The sequence below is a fragment of the Borostomias antarcticus genome (assembly GCF_949987555.1).
Source record: "Borostomias antarcticus genome assembly, chromosome: 3".
Lineage (NCBI taxonomy): Eukaryota > Metazoa > Chordata > Actinopteri > Stomiiformes > Stomiidae > Borostomias > Borostomias antarcticus.
In genome coordinates, this window is record NC_140236.1 from 34,307,307 (window position 1) to 34,325,003 (window position 17,697).

General features: G+C 47.8%; 1 protein-coding gene across 1 annotated transcript; it reads left to right on the forward strand.

Moving 5' to 3' along the window:
- Positions 1–984: 984 nt before the first annotated feature.
- On the forward strand, positions 985–17,615 carry cracd (capping protein inhibiting regulator of actin dynamics; the record flags this gene model as incomplete). The annotated part of the gene is made up of 9 exons (XM_084436154.1): positions 985–1,045; positions 8,392–8,560; positions 9,641–9,773; positions 10,250–10,405; positions 11,999–12,205; positions 12,344–14,564; positions 15,147–15,337; positions 16,742–16,904; positions 17,455–17,615. 9 exons carry the CDS (start codon positions 985–987, stop codon positions 17,613–17,615), a joined length of 3,462 nt encoding a protein of 1,153 aa, XP_084292280.1.
- Between the last annotated feature and the right edge of the window lie 82 nt (positions 17,616–17,697).

A 17,697-nucleotide genomic window follows, 5' to 3' on the forward strand; every position in this document is an offset into this window, starting at 1 on the left:
CTTGGTGTGTGTTATGGTTTGTGTTGAGTGTATCACTTGGTGTGTTATTATGGTTTGTGTTGAGTGTATCACTTGGTGTGTTAGACGGTCCATATAGTGTCTCCTTTGATAGTGAATAGTATTAACCTGTTGTCATGGTAGCCTGAGGCTAGCAGACCTCAGATCTTAATTCTATCGGAGGGTGGACAGAAACCAGGGCTAGACAAAGAGAGGGGTTGATTGAGACGAAGAGAGGGGTCGATTGAGACAAAGAGAGGGGTCGATTGAGACGAAGAGAGGGGTCGATTGTGTCAACAACACTCACTCATTCAAAAAGAGTGGCATTAGTGATCAGATGAGTGGAGGAGAGGGTAAAGGATTCTATATGGTCAAGAGTCTTTGTAACTAATCCACATGGTAAACAAATCAGGGATTTACCTCAAATTCAGGCTTAGATGTACATTGTATGACTCATAGAGTGATGGAAATGAGGCATTCTGTAGTGTGACTCTTTAAAATATTCTAATTAAAATGAAGAAATGTGTCTGAAAAAGCACCAAACAAATCAAACACATTATTCAGTAGTCATGACATAGGATGTATCTCAACCAGTATTCATTAAGTTGTGGCATCGCCGAGATATTTTTGTCGCTTCAGTCCATCGATATCCTTAGAGATCGAGGGGCTCCGTCATGGATCCTGTGTCATTTTTGTCCCCCTGCATCAACGTGTCCCTCCCTGCTACGCTCAGCACCGCTTCCTCAACCCCCATCGCGCTCCACCTCTCCACCCCTGCTCTAGTCTCCGACCCTGTCATCCCTCCCTGGCTCCTAGCAGAACGCTGTACTCAGACCTCACATCCCCGACCTGCTGTTCATTATCTTCTGTTTTCTATTTATTTTTCTGTCTTTCTCCCCCCCCCCCCCCCGACCTGCCGAGGAGCCAGCTGCTGGGAGGGACACACGTCCGGGTAAAACAGGCGTTGTGCAAAAAAAGTGCAGATCGATGTTCCCTAAGGTTTTGCTGCAGTGGTGCTCTGCCCTGCCGAGCTGTGCGGCTGAAATAGGTAAACTATCCCACGGCCACCATCACCGACCACCCCATGCTGCTACTGTTACCACTACAGGCTGTTTGATGCTGTAAGGCTGTGGAGTTTGGCGCAATGAGCAAGCTGTGGCACCGAGCTACGGCGGCGAGATGTGCTTGTGGAGCCGGGCCCGGCGGAGAGGTGCGGAGCTGTCAGGCGCTTCTGCGGGGGCCCGGTGATGCGGCGTGGTTCTGGCGCCCCCCCGCTAGCGTGAGGCGGCCGTTCCTCCGTCGGAGGCTTCTCTCTCTCTCTCCCTCTCTGTCTCCGCAGAGCACATGGCCGCTCCGCGTGCTCGCTTCATCTCATCTGCAGCTCTGCTCCCCTGCCTGCTTACTGCAGCACACACACACTCACACATACGCATACACACACGCGCACACACACGCGCATACACACACGCGCACACACGCATGCACTCACACACATGCATGCACACACAAACAAACAAACAAAACTACTATTAGACACACTAATTTTGCCAATTTTGCTCAGGCTACTTTGAACACAATCTCAACCCCTTCTTACACATGCTCTGACGACACACACACACACACACACACACACACACACACACACACACATACACACATATTTATTGATATTTGCAACCACAAGTAAACAGCCCCTCTCTGTGGAATAGTAGAAACACACATATGAACGTTAACACATTCAGAGGTTTCCATTTAAACACATCCTTGCTCTCTCCTTGTTCTGAGAGTCACAGGACAAAGAAAACCATTCTGGCTGAGACATTTCTGAGAGGGTCTTTCAGGCCTGTGTGTGTGTGTGTGCGTGTGTGTGCACGCATGTGTGCGTGATTGTGTGCGTGTGTGTGTGCACGCATGTGTGCGTGCTTGTGTGCGTGTGTGTGTGTGTGCGTGTGCACGTGTGTGTGTGTGTGTGTGTGTGTGTGTGTGTAGCTGTCACCCTCAAGAAGTCAGCCCACGGAATGCTGATCCCACTGCTCTCTTTCTGCACCATCTCTCTGCACCGTCTCTCTCTGCCCCGTCTCTCTGCCCTGTCTCTCTGCCCTGTCTCTCTGCCCTGTCTCTCTCTGCCCTGTCTCTCTCTGCCCTGTCTCTCTCTGCCCTGTCTCTCTCTGCACCATCTCTCTCTGCCCCGTCTCTCTGCCCTGTCTCTCTCTGCACCATCTCTCTGCCCGGTCTCTCTGCTCTGTCTCTCTCTGCCCCGACTCTCTCTGCCCCGTCTCTCTGCCCTGTCTCTCTGCCCTGTCTCTCTGCCCCGTCTCTCTGCCCCGTCTCTCTCTGCCCCGTCTCTCTGCCCTGTCTCTCTGCCCCGTCTCTCTGCCCCGTCTCTCTGCCCTGTCTCTCTCTGCCCCGTCTCTCTCTGCCCTGTCTCTCTCTGCCCTGTCTCTCTCTGCCCCGTCTCTCTCTGCACGTCTCTCCGCCCCGTCTCTCTCTGCCCCGTCTCTCTGCCCTGTCTCTCTCTGCCCTGTCTCTCTCCGCCCCGTCTCTCTCTGCCCCGTCTCTCCGCCCCGTCTCTCTCTGCCCTGTCTCTCTCTGCCCTGTCTCTCTCTGCCCTGTCTCTCTTTGCCCCGTCTCTCTGCCCTGTCTCTCTCTGCCCTGTCTCTCTCTGCCCTGTCTCTCTCTGCCCTGTCTCTCTCTACCCCGTCTCTCTCTGCCCTGTCTCTCTCTGCCCCGTCTCTCTCTGCACGTCTCTCTGCCCCGTCTCTCTCTGCCCCGTCTCTCTCTGCCCTGTCTCTCTGCCCCGTCTCTCTCTGCCCTGTCTCTCTCTGCCCCGTCTCTCTCTGCACGTCTCTCTGCCCCGTCTCTCTCTGCCCCGTCTCTCTCTGCCCTGTCTCTCTCTGCCCTGTCTCTCTCTGCACGTCTCTCTGCCCCGTCTCTCTCTGCCCCGTCTCTCTCTGCCCTGTCTCTCTGCCCCGTCTCTCTCTGCCCTGTCTCTCTCTGCCCCGTCTCTCTCTGCACGTCTCTCTGCCCCGTCTCTCTCTGCCCCGTCTCTCTCTGCCCCGTCTCTCTCTGCCCTGTCTCTCTCTGCCCCGTCTCTCTCTGCCCCGTCTCTCTCTGCCCTGTCTCTCTCTGCCCCGTCTCTCTCTGCCCTGTCTCTCTGCCCTGTCTCTCTCTGCCCTGTCTCTCTCTGCACGTCTCTCTGCCCTGTCTCTCTCTGCCCTGTCTCTCTCTGCCCTGTCTCTCTCTGCACGTCTCTCTGCCCCGTCTCTCTCGCACGCCCCGGTAGCTAACGGCTCTCATGTGAGGGGGGCCGCACATCACATGCTTTGACAGTACATCTGAAAACCTGTGGCTCAGCGATGCTGGAGACGAGTGTTAGATCAGAGCACAGAGCAGACACACGTCTGATGGAGGTGACTAAGAGCACAGAGCAGACATATGTCTGATGGAGGGGACTAGTGGACTGGTGTTAGATGAGAGCACAGAGCAGACACACGTCTGATGGAGGGGACTAGTAGACGGGTGTTAGATCAGAGCACAGAGCAGACACACGTCTGATGGAGGTGACTAAGAGCACAGAGCAGACACATGTCTGATGGAGGGGACTAGTGGACTGGTGTTAGATCAGAGCACAGAGCAGACACACGTCTGATGGAGGGGACTAGTGGACTGGTGTTAGATCAGAGCACAGAGCAGACACACGTCTGATGGAGGGGACTAGTAGACTGGTGTTAGATCAGAGCACAGAGCAGACACATGTCTGATGGAGGTGACTAGTGGAGTGTGTTTGACTGCTGTTAGATAAGAGCACAGAGCAGACACATGTCTGATGGAGGGAACTAGTGGAGTGTGTTTGATATAAGAGGCAGGTGGTTCATATGGTGGTAGCGCAGAGTGAGCAGCCTGGACTCATGTGGAGGCGAATTCAGGGGTGGTAGAACGGACGGCTGTCCTGATGAGATAGATAGATAGATAGATAATTAGATAGATAGATAGATAGATAGATAGATAGATAGATAGATAGATAGATAGATAGATAGATAGATAGATAGATAGATAGATAGATAGATAGATAGATAGATAGATAGATAGATAGATAGATAGATAGATAGATAGATAGATAGAAAGATAGATAGATAGATACTGTAGGTGGGAGAGAGGCAAAGGAATCAGTGGTGTTCAAGTGTGATGATTTTCTGTGTGTGTGTGTGTGTGTGTGTGTGTGTGTGTGTGTGTGTGTGTGTGTGTGTTGGGGTGACTGCTGGATTTGGTCTGTGCCATTTGTCTCAGCTATCAAAAGTGTGTTTTAGGCTTCTTGAGGGGCTATTATATTTGTACGCAAAAGGCTTCTCTCAAGGGACCCAGCGTGCCATGACCAGGCTTGTGACCAGGGGACAGTCACAGAGGGACAAGAGAGAAGAGAAACTTGTTAGAGGATGAGAGAGTTTGAGGGGGACAGAAACGAGACTCAGGTGTTTATGTGAAGCAGGTCTCTATGGTGAATACCCTGTGACCTTTTCCTCTACTCTCATGTTTCATTCCTCTCCTCTCCTCTCGTCTGTTCTCCATCTCCTGGTTAAACAAACAACAACAACGACAACAACGACAACAACAACCTTCACTCCTCTGTTCTCTCACCACAGACCAAGGTGTGCAGTTACCATGGCTTCGGGCGCCACGGAAACTCATTTAGAGGTAACCGTATCCGAGAGCCCAGGTAAATAGGAGAAAAAAAAAAGAAAAAGAGTGCTTTCCGACTTGGTCTTAAAGAGACGGAGACACAAGGAGGCCTTTGTTTGCCTTGTGTCTACAGCTTTTCTTTGACTGTCTCTTTAAGAGGTGCATGGTGTGGTGATCACAGAGGCTTTAAGAGGCCAGCAGGTGTGTGTGGTGAACTTCGACCCTTGCTATCCTCTTCCTGTTGGTCTTCATTCAGGCCTTTCTGGTGTGCTGTGCCAAAGCTGATACCTCTCTCATTGGTTCATTGATGATGTCAGCGAGGGGAGGAGACTGAATACATCAGGACTGGAGGAAGCAAAAACGTAACGAGGACCGCCGAGACGAGACGACTGAATTGACGGTGTCGGGTAGTAGAGGACCGCTCCGGGCTCCACGCTGCAGAAAACGTGTCCTTCCCGGTTTCACACACGAGCGTGTGAGCCGAGCCGAGCCAGGCCGGCACCGGACACGACGAGACGCTGAGCGAGCCGGCTGTGGGGCGACAGGACGACCGCACCACAGCACCCTAACACACCGCATTCACAGAGCGCCGACAGGGGAAGAAAGACGTAGAGAAAGATTGACAGACTGAGAGAAAGAGAGTAGACCAGGTCATCCACAGAGGGACGACAGCGGCTGAGTCTCGTAGCCGGCGCTCTGGGTTGGCTGGACAGCCGAGTCCAGCAGACCAGAGAGGGTGCGAGCACGACTCAGTCATACCGGGGGCACGGTCTAGAAAAAGTTCTGTTCACGAAGTAAAGAACCAGCACTCACGAGTTAGTCCAAATGTAGGATGATTTAATGATTTCTCACAGCGCTCGGGCGGACAGACACCTAATGTCAGTGTGGTCCAGCAGATGTGGTATATTGCTGGTTCTGCTATTCTACAGTAGTGTCTCTTAAAGGCATCAAAACACATACAGTATGATGACTCATGTCTCATGAGGTAGGAGTTGATATGGATGCTCTCTCCCCATAATGTATGTTGGCCAAAGTCTTCTGTTATTGAATTTCATGGGAGTCAGAGGGGATACAGATGCTACTGGCTCCTCCTTACAAACCCACACAAACATAGACAACAAGACACACCCACACACACACACACACACACACACACACACATACGCACGCACACACACACACGTACACACACACACACACACACAGACATCCGGACACATTTCAGAGGGAGAGGAGGAAGGCGTCAGGTCAGGGGTCAGAGCGTGGAAACTAGTTTATTGTATCATCTCCCACAATGCCTCTGTGCAGCGACACGCATAGAGAAATCCCACACTAGCGGCTACTTATAGCCCTGAAAGGGATACCCAGCCAGAGAGTGTTCGCCTTCACAGTGGTGTAGAGTAGCCTGGTAACCTCACCCACTTTACTGAAGCCACAGGCCCACCCACTAACACTTAGACTTACACACACACACACACACACATTCACGCACAGACACACACACACACACACAAGAACGTACACACACGCACGCACGCACGCACACACGTACACACAACCTCAGGCACTCATACACAATACATGCATACCTGTATACGCAATGTATGTAGGCAATATACTCATGTGGAAATACATGTGTTGAAATTGTCTAGGGTATGCTGTATATATATATATATATATATATATATATATAAACATGCTGCTTAAATTAAACATTACACCCAATCTTTTATGAGCCTTTGATGCACCTTGCAACTGTTGCAGGATGTAGTCAACAATGACAGAGACGCTTTGCAGAGAGATGTGAGGTGACTTCATCCTAATCTGAAAACAGAGCAGAGAGATGATATGCCGTCTGTGGATGACGTATTCAGTATGACAACAACCCTGGGAGGCCACAGGCCACGGTGACCGAGCTGATCTTGATACAACTGAGAAATCTGTAACTGATCCATGAATGCCGATATGGAAATGATATCAGTCAAAGGTCTTCCACCTATCTGAACTGAACTTCGCTGTGGACTGGCGGGAAGGACAGGCTTCGCTGAGGGGTTTTAGTACTGTAGGTTGGTTCTTCTTTATTGTGCATTTATACAAAACGTGGTGCGATGCTTTTATTTTGTTTTGAAGTGGTAGAGTAGACCATATTACCAATACCAACATAAATTATGTTCGCTTTATGTAATGTGTTTTGGGGTTGGGTTGCAGTGAACAAATGTTTCGTAGATTAACAAGAGATAATGAAGAACATTGTATATGTAATGTTACCAATAGAACAGACCTATAAGTATGTGGATATAGGTAGTATAGAGAGGACCTATGGGAACTCAGTAGTGTGGCCCTTGACAACACTGTTGACATTTACGCACACTGGGAAGTGCATATACAGATACAGATACAGATAAAGAGACAGATACAGATACAGCTTTATTTATCCCCGAAAGGCAATTCAGTTTCTCCAGTCCACCGACTACATATACACATTCATACTACATATACACATTCATACTACACATACACATTCATACTACATATACACATTCATACTACACATACACATTCATACTACATATACACATTCATACTGCACAATCATCATCAGTGACAGAGGAAACACGATAAATGGCATGGAGTTAGGCAGAGAGCAGAAGAAAATATTCAATAAGAATATAATATATAATACTGATCATCAGGACTGTGGCTGTTGGTTTGATTTTGATTAATTGTACCATTAGGTATCCAGTAGTTTTGATACAGTACCCAGTGTTGATTAAGTACCCAGTGTTGATACAGTACCCAGTGTTGGTTTGCTTATGGCCAAGCCGCTACAGTTATAATGTTGTTGTATTAACGCTGAGCTACAGTAATAATGCTGTTACAGTATTAACACCACTACTGTAATAACGATGTTGCAGTAGTAACACTGCTACAGTATTAATCTACTGTACAGTTCATTCTGCCTGGTTGATTATAGTGATCTTGACCTGTTCTCAAGGCAGTTTTCCATGCCATGGTGAACTCTGCTCTCTTTGTAGAACAGCTCAGGCCCTCTGGGGAAGTACTGCAGGGGGTACCTAGGGGTGCTGATTGAAGCTAGGCGCCCCCACTTCAGACAAGTCTTCATGTGATTGAAGCTACTGTAGGCGCCCCCACTTCACACAAGTCTCCATGTGATTGAAGTTCGATGCCCCTACTTCAGACAAGTCTCCATGTGATTGAGGAGGATGTGAATGGTCACATCATATTATGTATATCAAGTAATAACTTGAACTATCAATGTTTCTTTAAACATGGGTAGGAATGTTCAGTAAACATGAACATGGCCAGTTGAAATGTTCTCTCATAATATGTGAGGGACAAATGGAGTAAGCACATGATTGAGGGACTTGATTGATAAGCTACGGTACAGCCATTTTATTTTCTGTCTATATTATGTCTCTGAGAGTTTCTGGTTTCTCTCTGTGTGTATAATCTCCTTGTTTCTCTAAACCAATATGGGTAGGTATTCACAACAAAGCCAAGGTTTTCTCTTCATCTCATTTGCTGTTTTTCATTGTTTTGTATGTACTGTATATTTTTGACATACTGAGGACACTCATGCACAGTCATTTCCATAATTATTTGTAAGAATGTATATACAGTAGGGTAAGGGGTGATATCAAGAGAGATAAAATTGATTGTGTGTGGCTGGTTATCATGTGTTTCCTCTGCCAACAGGAAGACGCCGACGAGGCAAATTCCAACCCTTCAGACGCCTGTTTGGGAAGAGGAAGAAGCGAGCAGCAGAGAAGGGCTTTGATGCAGCTGAGTTCAAGGCGAGCTTTTCCACGGAGGAAGTGTGCAATGGAGTGGTCTCAGATGACGAGGAGACCAACCAACATCTGAGGTAATGTTGAACTGACCAACCAACATCTAGCCTAAGGTCATGTTGACCTGACCAACCAACATCTTAGATAATGTTGAACTGACCAACCAACATCTGAGGTCATGTTGAGCTGACCAACCAACATCTGAGGTAATGTTGAGCTGACCAACCAACATCTGAGGTAATGTTGAACTGACCAACCAACATCTTAGGTAATGCTGAACTGACCAACCAACATCTTAGGTAATGCTGAACTGACCAACCAACATCTTAGGTAATGCTGAACTGACCAACCAACATCTTACAGTAGGTAATGTTGAACTGACCAACCAACATCTTAGGTAATGTTGAACTGACCAACCAACATCTTAGGTAATGTTGAACTGACCAACCAACATCTTAGGTAATGTTGAACTGACCAACCAACATCGGAGGTTATGTTGAATTGACCAACCAACTTCTGAGGTAATGTTGAACTGACCAACCAACTTCTGAGGTTATGTTGAATTGACCAACCAACTTCTGAGGTAATGTTGAACTGACCAACATCTTAGGTAATTTTGAACTGACCACCAAACATCTGAGGTACTGTTGAACAGTAAATATATTTTAGATAACCCTTTTCTTAGTGCTTGTACAGAGCAAGAAGGCACAGGAAGTACAGAGCCTGAACATAGGTGTTATGAATAATTCAGTGTCCAGGGTCTGAGAACCCTTTATGTGTTTTATCCCCATGAGCAGATAGCTCTTATTCAGGACCAAGAGCAGTTTCTTTCCCACTAAACCCTACACAAATAAATCATGATGCAGCTTTTCATTTTTGCTGTCTGGTTCTCTTTATTGTCTTGTATTTTGGTGCCAGAAGGCTCTATTGTATTACTATGTCACTATCTGTTGAGAAAAGGGTAGGGCTCAGTGGAAAAAGAATACACTTGATTGACCTTTAGCTTTTAATTGGTGAGATTGAGTGTGCGAGCCTCTGAAAGACTGATTTACCGAGTGATCCTACACACTATTGTGTGAATGAACGATTTAATGAACTAGTTAATGAATGCTAGACTTTAATAGCACGCTGTAACCGTTTCCATTCTGTCCCTGCAGGGAGCTGACTACGGTGGGGAGCCGAGCCCTGTCGCACGACAGCGTCTTCATCCCAGAGGAGCCTGTGCAGGAGGGCAGCCCAGAGGAGACCATGTCCCAGGAGAACATCTCAGACAAAGTCAGAAACCTTCAGGTGGGCCTCAGTCCACACTTCACGTAATAAGAGGCTGAGGACATTCTCATACTGTAGCTTTCGTTGCTAAGTGGAAACAATTAGATAGTAAAAAAAAAAAAAAAAATCCATTTCAGAATCAATCAAAGGGAGTTAAAAACAAACTGCATTGCAGAACCAATCCAACAAGTCTTTAGGGTCTAGGTTTGTTTAGGTTGAACCAATCTAAAGCAGTATGGGTCAGTTTGTTAGTGGTGTTCTCACCACTGTTCCCGTGACTATCTTGAATCCAGAAATCCCCAGGTGATTGGTAGAGGGAGATCTCTGATTGTCTGATTGGTAGAGGGAGATCTCTGATTGTCTGATTGGTAGAGGGAGATCTCTGATTGTCTGGTATGGCAAGACTAGGTGTGCCCACCCTACAATAACACAGCAGTAGCTTTATAATCAATCTTGTATAATATCACTAAATCCACTGTTTCTGTTTTTCTGAGTAGAGGCAGATAGCCCAGAATATCAAGTTCGGCCAGAAGCCCCCATCTCAGAGGAAGAGTGAGGGAGAGGAGGGCAGTTCTGATGAAGAGGACGCACCCAGAAGCCCTCTGAAGGTGTTAGCCCAGGTGGAGGCGGAGCCAGGCGAGACAGAGCCAAAGGTAAGGATTGATTCAGGGCAGACTGAGATAATACTACTGTAAAAATACTTTACTACAGTACTACTATAAAAAATATTATACCTGTATACAACTGTAAAATACATACTTGAATACATATTAGTCTGTGATAAGACTACTGTAAAAATACTTTACTACAGTACTACTATAAAAAAATATTATACCTGTATACAACTGTAAAATACATACTTGAATACATATTAGACTGTGATAATACTACTCTAAAATACTTATATACTATTACTGTGTAAAACAAAATGGGTGTCATCTGCCTAGCTATGGTAATTACTGTTACAGTACCTCGTAATGACACTACCAAGAAGTAACATGTATAGGCTGAAGAGTAAGGGCCTTAAAACAGATCCTTGTGGGACCCCACAGGCCATATACATGTTTTTGAAGCTGTGGTCACCAAGGGCGACAAAATATTCCTGGTTAGTTAGTTGGATAGGTCCTGAACCAGTTGAGGATTGGACCAGAGGCCGACCCAGTTATGCTCAAGTCTTCTAATAAGGATATGAATATCTATGATATCAAAAGCTGCACTCAGCTCCAGAAGGGCGAGGACTGAGATCTTTTTGGAGTCAGCATTAAGTCTAAGGTCATTTACAACCTTGAATAACGTGCTATGATGGGTGCGAAAGTAAAGTGGAAAATGTGAAAGGTGCAATTAGTCACTAGGAAATCATTCAACTACAAAGTTTTCTCCTGAATTGTTCTTAAAAAGGGAAGGTTGGAGATTGGTCTGAAGGACTGAAGAGTCTACTGTAGGTTACTTTTCTTCAGAAGGGGTCTCACAGTTTTAAGTGCTGATGGGAAAATACCTGTAAGCAGGGAACAGTTTACAATAGCTAGAATTTCCTCAGACACAGAGTTGAAGATACTTAAGTCTTGAAAAATGTGGTGGGAATGGAATCATGAGGGCATGTAGACTTAAACTTAAATTGACACTAGTTTGCTCAGCATTTCTGTATCAGCCAGTGCAAAACCATGGCCAAGTCTGTACCATGTACTTCGACCTGTAATTGTTTTTAATTATTAATATTATTAATACTTACTTTAATTAACTAACTTACTTAAGTCTAGACCCATGTACTTCGACCTGTAATTGTTTTTAATTATTAATATTATTAATACTTACTTTAATATTAATATTATTAATAATTGCTACTATATGACTACTATATTATTAATAATTACTACTTATCTGTTTAAGATTGTCATTACTGTAAATGAGGGAAACCTCAATGCTTCACGAGTATAAATAAAGGTTTGGAATTTAATGAAACAGCTCATATTTCCACTACATGATGGAAGAGGTTCAGCAAGCAAAAGACCTGGCCAAGTACTACTGTAAAACTATTTCTATACTATCTTAGACTGAGATAACACTACAGAAAAAATATTACTCCATACTGTAAAAAAGAAAACTATATACTTTAATACATCTTAGACTGAGATAATACTACTGTAAAAATACTTCTCTGGTTTACTGTATTGTCAGTTTATAATGCAAAGATGCAAACCCTTGATGTGTATCAGTGAAGGACCGTGTTCATGTGAATATTCTGACAGGTCCAGGGGGCTGAACAGAGGCACAGTACCCCAGTCAAGTCCCCCAGGTCCAAACGAATCCTTCCAGCCACCGGCACCATCGAATCCATCAACCTGGATTCAGTCCCGCAGTCTGTCCCTCGACTGGACAACACGGCTGCCAAGCACAAGCTGGCTGTCAAACCCAAAAACCAGAGGGTGTCCCGCAAACACCGCAGGTTCACGCAGGTGAGAGAGGAGCTGAGAGGTCTCCCCTGGCGCGTTCGAGTGACTTGGGAGCGTTGTAGCCGATAAGATATCTCTGCATGTGTGTGAATGCGGTGACATGAAACGCATGTTATTCTCTCCCATGTCCGCGATCTGCAGGAGTTGTCTCTGCCTGACGACCTGCTGGAGGAAAAGGAAGCCACGGGCGCATCCACGGACGGCCGACAAAGGACCCCGGGGTCCGCGGACGAGGACTACGAGTCCCTGGAGAGATCCAAGAAGCAAAGGATCCAGGAGGAGGAGAGACGGGAGTCCAGGAAGAAGAGGGAGAGGGAGGGAGAACGTGTGAGAGAGGAGGCGCTGGAGGAGGAGAGGAAGAGGAGAGCTGAGGACCTGCGGATCAGAGAGGAGGAGGAGGAGGAGAGATGTCGCAGACAACAAGAGGAGGAACGACTTAGAAAAGAGGAGGAGGACGCAGAGAGGAGGAGGAAGGAGGAGGAGGAAATGAGAATGAGAGAGGAACAAGAGAGAGTACAGAGGGAAGAAGAGGAGAGGAGGATCCGTGAGGAAGAGGAGCGCAAACGGGAGGAGGAGGAAGAGAGAAGAAGGGAGGAAGAAGAGCAGAGGAAGAGAGAGGAGGAGGAGAGCAGACAACGCCTCCGTCTGGAGGAGGAAGAGAGGCTGAGAGAGGAGAGAGAGGAGGCCGAGAGGCAGACGCTACGGGAGCTGGAGGCGGAGATGAGACTGCAGGAGGAGGAGGAGGAGCAGCAGAGTAAGTCCGCAGGCGAGTGTGAGGGAAACCCCGACGAGAGGAAGAGGCAGGCGGAGGAGTTGCGCTGGCGGGAGATGGAGGAGAGACAGAGGCCGTTTTCCTTCAAGGTCTCCTCTGGGGAGAAGCAGATCCTCTTCCAGAAGGTCAACCTGACGCCTGTCACTCCGGCCTCCGGCCAACAGGGCGGCGCTGTAGCAGACCTGGCCGAGGGCGGCTCCAAAGCCTCCTCCTCTCCCGGGGGGGGCGACTCCCCTAACCTGCCGTCCTCTCAGTATGTCCCCCACACGGCCATCTTGGTCACAGGGGCGCAGCTCTGTGGACCCGCCGTCAACCTGGACCAGATCAAAGACCCGGCCTGCAAGTCTCTGCTGGGCCTGGGGGACGACAAGAAGGCCATGGGCACTCCGAAGAGCAAGACCTCCCCGGAGCGCAAGTCCGGGAAAACCAAGTCCCTCAACGAGTCGTCCCTCTCCACAGACCAGTCCAGCGCTGCCATCCTGGCGGAGTGGGCCAGTATAAGATCAAAGATATTCAAAGGGGCAGAGGAGGGGAAGTATGAGGACTACCCAGAGCCCAGCCAGAGCCCAAGCCAGAACCCGCCCGGCGGTGAGAACCAGAGTCCATTCCCCCACACAAACCTCAGGAAGACCATGTCGGCCAGCGCCAAGTTCTCCATCACCCCGGCGAAGAAGAAGTTTTCCGACTCGAAGAGGAACTCTGAGGTGTTGAGTCAGGAGGACAAAGACGGTGGGAAGACAGAGGCTGCTTCGTCTGACGGTTCCGCGGCCCAGCCGGCCCGCCAGCAGACCCAGGGCAAGGTGGGTAAAACGGTCCGCATCGCACACAGGTCAGAGGGATGCATGTTTGCCAAAGACCTCCCTTCCTTCCTGGTCCCCAACGCTGCCCAGGGTCCGGCCGACGCCGAGCGGCTCGAGGAGGAGGCCAGGAGCCGGGGCGAATCGTACCAGTCTGATGAGAGGGAGGACGACGAGGACAGGCGCCAGGGCGGCCAGGACAAGCCCGCTCCCTTCGGGATCAAACTGAGGAGGACCAACTACTCCCTGCGCTTCCACAGCGAGCAGCCCACAGAGAAGAGGAAGAAGAGGTACAGCGCCGGGGACAGTTTTGACGGCGTCCCCTCGCCCCTCACGCCGATAGAGCCCGAGTCCGCACCGGCGTTGTGTGACGCGCCCGGCCCCGCCTCGCCACTCCGGGAGAGCAAGCCTGTCCACGCCGTCGCGTCCACCAATGAGCTCCGGACCCGAGCAGGCAAGGCCGCCTCCTCCTCCGTCACGCCCTGCGAGGCTGAATCCCCGTCTAAGCCCTCCTCGGTCTACCAGAGGTCCGGCGTCTCCTCCAAGCCCGCGGGCACCGCCCCCGGACCGCCGCCGCCACTCTCCAAGTCCGGCAGAGGGGGCGCCGGCGAGGCGTCGGCCAAGAGGCCGGCGGCGGAGGAGCGGGAAAGGAGGGAGGAGTCGTCGGCGGTGGCGCAGCTCCACAGGAGCAGCCAGGGGGAGGAGGAGCCGCGGGAGAAGAAGTCCTTCTTCCCCTCCATCAGCATCCCCTGGAGAGAGAAGGCCGACCGCAAGACGGAGCTCAGCAAGAGAGGTCAGGATCAGAAGCAGTTTCACTGCTGGGTAGCTTTCACACACAATAGGAATTTGCTCTGGTCAGTTGGTGCATAACACTGATGAAGACAACATTAGACAGGGCACAGGGACTAGACAGGACAGGGCAAATGGCAGCACAAAATACAAAATGGTGCGCGATGTGTGTATACACAGTACGTGTACAATGTGTTAATGCGAATGATGTTTTTATATATACAGTGTGTGCTGTTGTGATATGTGGTGCAGTGTGAGCCCATGTGCAGTACAGTCAGCAGTCATGTGCAAAAAAAGAGAGGAAGTCAAAAGGGGAGAGTCAGAGGTCAGAGGTCACCTCGGGGAAACACTCAGCTGTCCATAGGCTCATAGTAAGGGTGCATAGCTGATCATGAATATTGTATCTATTTTTAAGCAATCGTCATCAAATCTGTAACTGGTTGAATTATTCAGCTACAGGCCTGAATCTGAGTCTATAAAGATGACGTCCAGTACATGATGCTAAAGACCCTCTCTCTCTCTCTCTCCCTCTCCCTCTCTCTCTCTCCCTCTCTCTCTCTCTCTCTCTCTCTCTCTCCGCTTCCAGAGAAGCCGTCACTGCAGAGCAGACACTCGCTGGACAGCGTGCGGGCGCAGGATAAGGAGGCGGGGCCTCTGTGGGTCACGTTGGCGCTGCAGAAGCAGAAGGGTTTCAGGGAGCAGCAGCAGAGCCGCGAGGAGAGGCGGAGCCATAGGGAGGCCAAGCTAGCGGAGAAACAGGCCCGAGATCGAGACAGCGTACGTAGCCTTAACCACACCTTAACACGTCAGCAACATACACACGTGAGTATGTAACTGCACATGACTTAACACATATCACCGACATACACTTAAATACACACATTCATATACTGTATAATTTGAGAGACAATTCAGTTTGAATGATGGATCTCATTTGAATATTATTCTGATTGAAGTCATCCCCAAGTTTGACCAATATGATGAAATGTAAAGAGCAAGTCATATGGTACTATTCCACTAATAGAGCTGTCTAATCCAGGTAATATGGTACTATGAGGGTTATTATGGTACTATTCCACTAATAGAGCTGTCTAATCCAGGTAATATGGTACTATGAGGGTTATTATGGTACTATTCCACTAATAGAGCTGTCTAATCCAGGTAATATGGTACTATGAGGGTTATTATGGTACTATTCCACTAATAGAGCTGTCTAATCCAGGTAACATGGTACTATGAGGGTTATTATGGTACTATTCCACTAATAGAGCTGTCTAATCCAGGTAATATGGTACTAGGAGGGTTATTATGGTACTATTCCACTAATAGAGCTGTCTAATCCAGGTAACATGGTACTATGAGGGTTATTATGGTACTATTCCACTAATAGAGCTGTCTAATCCAGGTAACATGGTACTATGAGGGTTATTATGGTACTATTCCAGTAATAGAGGTGTCTAATCAAAGTAGCATGGTACTATTCCACTAATAGAGGTGTTTAATCATAGTACCTCAAGGTATTGAATCAAAGTAGTAAGGTACTATTCCAGTCATAGGTTATTGTGGTACTATTCCACTAATAGAAGGTTATTGTGGTACTATTCCACTAATAGAGGTGTCTAATCAAAATAGTATGGTACTATTCCACTAATAGAAAATTATTATGGTACTATTCCACAAATAGAGGTGTCTAATCAAAGTAGTATGGTACTATTCCACTAATAGAAGGTTATTATGGTACTATTCCACTAATAGAGGTGTCTAATCAAAATAGTATGGTACTATTCCACTAATAGAAGGTTATTATGGTACTATTCCACTAATAGAAGGTTATTATGGTACTATTCCACTAATAGAATGTTATTATGGTACTATTCCACTAATAGAGGTGTCTAATCAAAGTAGTATGGTACTATTCCACTAATAGAAGGTTATTATGGTACTATTCCACTAATAGAGGTGTCTAATCAAAATAGTATGGTACTATTCCACTAATAGAAGGTTATTATGGTACTATTCCACTAATAGAAGGTTATTATGGTACTATTCCACTAATAGAAGGTTATTATGGTACTATTCCACTAATAGAGGTGTCTAATCAAAGTAGTATGGTACTATTCCACTAATGGAGGATTATTATGGTAGTATTATCATGTTATAAATGGTTCCTGTCTTCCACAGAGTGGGTTGTCCAGTCCTTCAAGCAGTAAAGGGAGCGGCACCAGCAGTCCTACTCTCCCTCTCGAAACTCCCCAGCAGGCCAAGAGGCCCGACAGCCTCCTGGGCCGCTTTGAGCGCAGGGAACACCTGAAGAAGGCCAACACGCTGCCCAGCTCTGTCACAGGTGACCGGAACACCAGTAGTGCTGCTGTGTCATACATTTGATTTAACCAGTAATGTATCAGTGCTAGCTCCTTTCCATTTGTGACAACTACAGCAGAGTCGCTGCCCATCTTTCGCTGCAGGCTCAAAACCCGCCTCTTCTAAAAGTACTACCACGATCCTCCCTCTTAAGCAGCCGTTATATTTTTTGTTTGCTATTCTTGCACTTTGGCTTCAGCACTAGATTATGCTCTTAGTAATTTGTTTTAGAAGTGAGATGCACTTAGCAAGTAGTAGTACATTGGCTTTTCCTATGTTAAATGCAATTATTCTAAGTCGCTTTGGATAAAAGTGTCAGCTACATGACTGTAATGTAACTAGGACACTTTTGACATCCTCAGCAACCATAATCAAAGCTTTATGACATTCACCCATATCTAAACAACATTTGATTACACCATTTGTTTCATATCTGTATGCTAATCAAACCAGGTCTTTGTGATCAGGGTTTTATGGGTGACTTTTGGTGCACTGGCTCAACCCTTTCTCCTTGTTGGGAACTTGTGTTACAGTTGAGATTGCCGACTCCACTCCATCGCCCCCTGCTGTGAAGGAGGTGTCCAAACGCTTCCCGGCTAGTGACTCTTCCCAGGTCTGCACAGAGCCGGCCTGGCTGGCCCTGGCGAAACGCAAGGCCAAAGCCTGGAGCGACTGCCCCCAGATCATCAAATAACCAGCACCACCGCCCATCACACCCGTACACCGCCCATCAACTACACACAAGCATGTACTTACAATACACATACTAACACACA